The sequence below is a fragment of the Leuciscus leuciscus genome, assembly GCF_965113295.1.
Source record: "Leuciscus leuciscus genome assembly, contig: SUPER_11_unloc_1, whole genome shotgun sequence".
NCBI classification, from domain to species: Eukaryota; Metazoa; Chordata; class Actinopteri; order Cypriniformes; family Leuciscidae; genus Leuciscus; species Leuciscus leuciscus.
Genome location: NW_028118546.1, coordinates 2159394 through 2162500, shown reverse-complemented (window position 1 = coordinate 2162500; position 3107 = coordinate 2159394). Strand labels below are relative to the sequence as shown.

The window sequence follows — 3107 nt, the reverse complement described above, 5'->3', positions numbered from 1 at the left end:
AGCCGTGAAGCTTCTCTCTGATCTGAAGAATGATCCACATTATAAACTGGAGACACTATCTTGTAAGTAGATTATTTACTAAAGATTACAAAATACAGTAATTTGTAACATATTTCGTTAGATTACACGAGCTTTGTAACCTAATCTAAATAATTTAGAATACTTTGGAATACTAATAAGGTTTGTAACACAAAGGGTCCACCAAACATAGGACTTGGTTTTCCCCTGCATATTATTTTAATGACATCAGTTTTACACAGTATTTCTTGAAGAAAACAAAAATATTTTTAGTTTTTAGTAAACATTTAGTTTAATATTTTAGTAAAATATTTGTTTTATATATATATATATATATTTATTTTTTTTTTTTTTTTTTTTTTACTGATTCAACACAATGTAATAAAAGCTGGGGTGTGTAAACTTTTTAAATTGCATGAACAGGATAAATTGTAATTATTTTGTCTTCTGTGAAACCGGGAAGTATTTGCTTCTGAAGGGCAGTACTGAATGAAAAAAAAAAGATGATCTTTAAACAAAATGTACACATCATCATAATCCTGTTTAAAGTTTACACCCCCTGCTCTTAATGCATCGTTTCCTCCTTGAGCATCAGTAAATGTTTTTACCTTTTGTAATAGTTGTGTACGAGTTTGTCCTTAATGTAAAAATATGGATCTCAAAATCATACAGTCATTGTTGGAAAGGTGTCAAATATGCAGAAGATTCTGGAAAACCTAAAAATGTGCAAAACCTGGAGGATTTTTCTGGAGAACAGCGAGTTTAACTGCTCAGTTATTTAGATCCTGTAATAAACAATATTTGTTCTCATTATTCTGAGAACACACACAGTCTCTATGGAATGGACTACATATGCCGTATTATCATTTAATCAGTTAGTACATAGATGTTGTCCGACAGGAGGTCCGCTCTGACTCTCGGCTGCAGGACATTGTCACAGAAGAATCTAGATCACTCCCAGAAAAGATTACAATTAATTGAGAGAGTAGTTTCTGTTCATCACATCATTCATATAATGCGAATAATCGACTGAACCTTTCGTTTCCACGACGGTAAGTGGGAAGTGGTCCTGACACGATGATCTGTTCACAATGGTCTTGATCAGGATCTTCCTCATCTTGACGTTCACCCGCGTGCAGAACAACAGCTCTGATGTTCTCCTCACCTTTATATCTCTGGCTGTAATATTAATGTACTCTGTATGTATCTCTGCCTGTGTTTGTTCTGAAATGAATCTACTGATGTGATGTGACCGCAGTAATGTCTCATACTCCATATGTGACTCTGTGTGTTTAATTGTAGTTTAAGGATCAGCTGATGGTGAATAAGGAGCCGCTACAGAGACCGAAGACACAGAGACCGAAGACACAGAGACTGAAGACACAGAGACTGAAGACACAGAGACTGAAGACACAGAGACCGAAGACACAGAGACCGAAGACACCGAGACTGAAGACACCGAGACTGAAGACACAGAGACTGAAGACACAGAGACTGAAGACACAGAGACTGAAGACACAGAGACTGAAGACACAGAGACACAGAGACCGAAGACGCAGAGACCGAAGACGCAGAGACCGAAGACGCAGAGACTGAAGACACAGAGACTGAAGACACAGAGACTGAAGACACAGAGACTGAAGACACAGAGACTGAAGACACAGAGACTGAAGACACAGAGACACAGAGACTGAAGACGCAGAGACCGAAGACACAGAGACTGAAGACACAGAGACTGAAGACACAGAGACTGAAGACACAGAGACTGAAGACACAGAGACTGAAGACACAGAGACTGAAGACACAGAGACTGAAGACACAGAGACCGAAGACACAGAGACTGAAGACACAGAGACCGAAGACACAGAGACAGAAGACACAGAGACTGAAGACACAGAGACTGAAGACACAGAGACTGAAGACACAGAGACTGAAGACACAGAGACCGAAGACACAGAGACCGAAGACACAGAGACTGTGACATTACTATTTTTTTTTTTTTTTTCTGTATGTGCAGCTGCAAGTTTTTTTGTTTGTTTGTTGTTGTTTTTTTACTTTTGGTTCAGATCCAAAGACAGTTTGAAAAAGCATGAAACCTTAATACATTTTCTTTGTGTACAGGAATGCACCCTTATGTCTCTTATGAACTGGTTTTACATTTATCAATGGTGAAGTTGCTCGGAAGTCATCATCTAAGAAATTGTTCTTGAACTGAAAATTTGTTTTGTTACTTAATTATTTAAACTTTCATGATGGTTTCACATTGCGACATTGTTTTTCTTTAACCTATTCTACACTTGTAAGTTTCACTCTCGGTCCCATCACCGATCAGTAAAAAAAAAAAAAAAAAAAAAAAGTGTTTTTTGTACAGTGTATTTACATAATAATTTGAATGTAATAAGAAAACGTTCATTTTGGATGAAGACCTATTTAGCCTGCACAAAATGATCATATTCATCTGAAATGATGGGTCAATCTGATGATCATCATGTTCACAAGAAAGCAAACAGAAGACAGAGCATAAAAGATTATTGAATTTACAGTTTGCTTGTTTTTGTGTGTAACATGATGTTTATTCATTTATTCTTATTATAGAAGGTATAATATCTCACCACTGTAATAGAGGAACTGCAAACTGTCAAAAGTAGCTCTCATTTGTCCACTGGCCAAAGTGTTTTAAAGACACAGCTGTGCAGTGTTGAGCTCACTGCTGTCCTGGGACACTTAAACCATTGTGGAACATTACCTTGAATATGTGCAGGAAGAGCTTCTCTGATCTGATCAAACTCTGTTTCTGTGCAAATCAATCCATGCATTATAACTGTAACCATAATAATACCAGGCATGTGTGACAGTGAGTATCTGTTGTCTCATTTCACTGGCCAGCTCTGTGTAATTCTCTCTGCAGTGGCTCTGAGCTCCAGTCCAGGGCTGCGTTTCCCAGAAGCATTGTGAAGTTGATCGTGAAGACCATTTGCCACCAATGTCCTCTACGATCAACTTATCTCACAATGCTTTGGGAAACGCAGCCCAGGTTTTTCTCTCAGATACCCAGACATTGGCCTATTGTGAGAGGAGATTTCTTTGTA

The 3107-nt window shown here is 37.9% G+C and overlaps 1 protein-coding gene across 1 annotated transcript in view; it reads left to right on the top strand.

Annotated features, from left to right (window-relative positions):
- LOC309510014 (NACHT, LRR and PYD domains-containing protein 12-like) overlaps positions 1-2876 on the top strand; it is a 49992-nt gene extending 47116 nt beyond the window's left edge. The window contains exons 11-12 of the mRNA XM_082191150.1: positions 1-62; positions 1321-2876. The exon at positions 1-62 is cut by the window's left edge and continues 114 nt beyond it. Coding sequence (XP_082047276.1) covers positions 1-62; positions 1321-1325 — 67 coding nt within the window. The 3' untranslated portion in view covers positions 1326-2876. The remainder of the gene's footprint in view (positions 63-1320) is intronic.
- Positions 2877-3107: the final 231 nt, after the last annotated feature.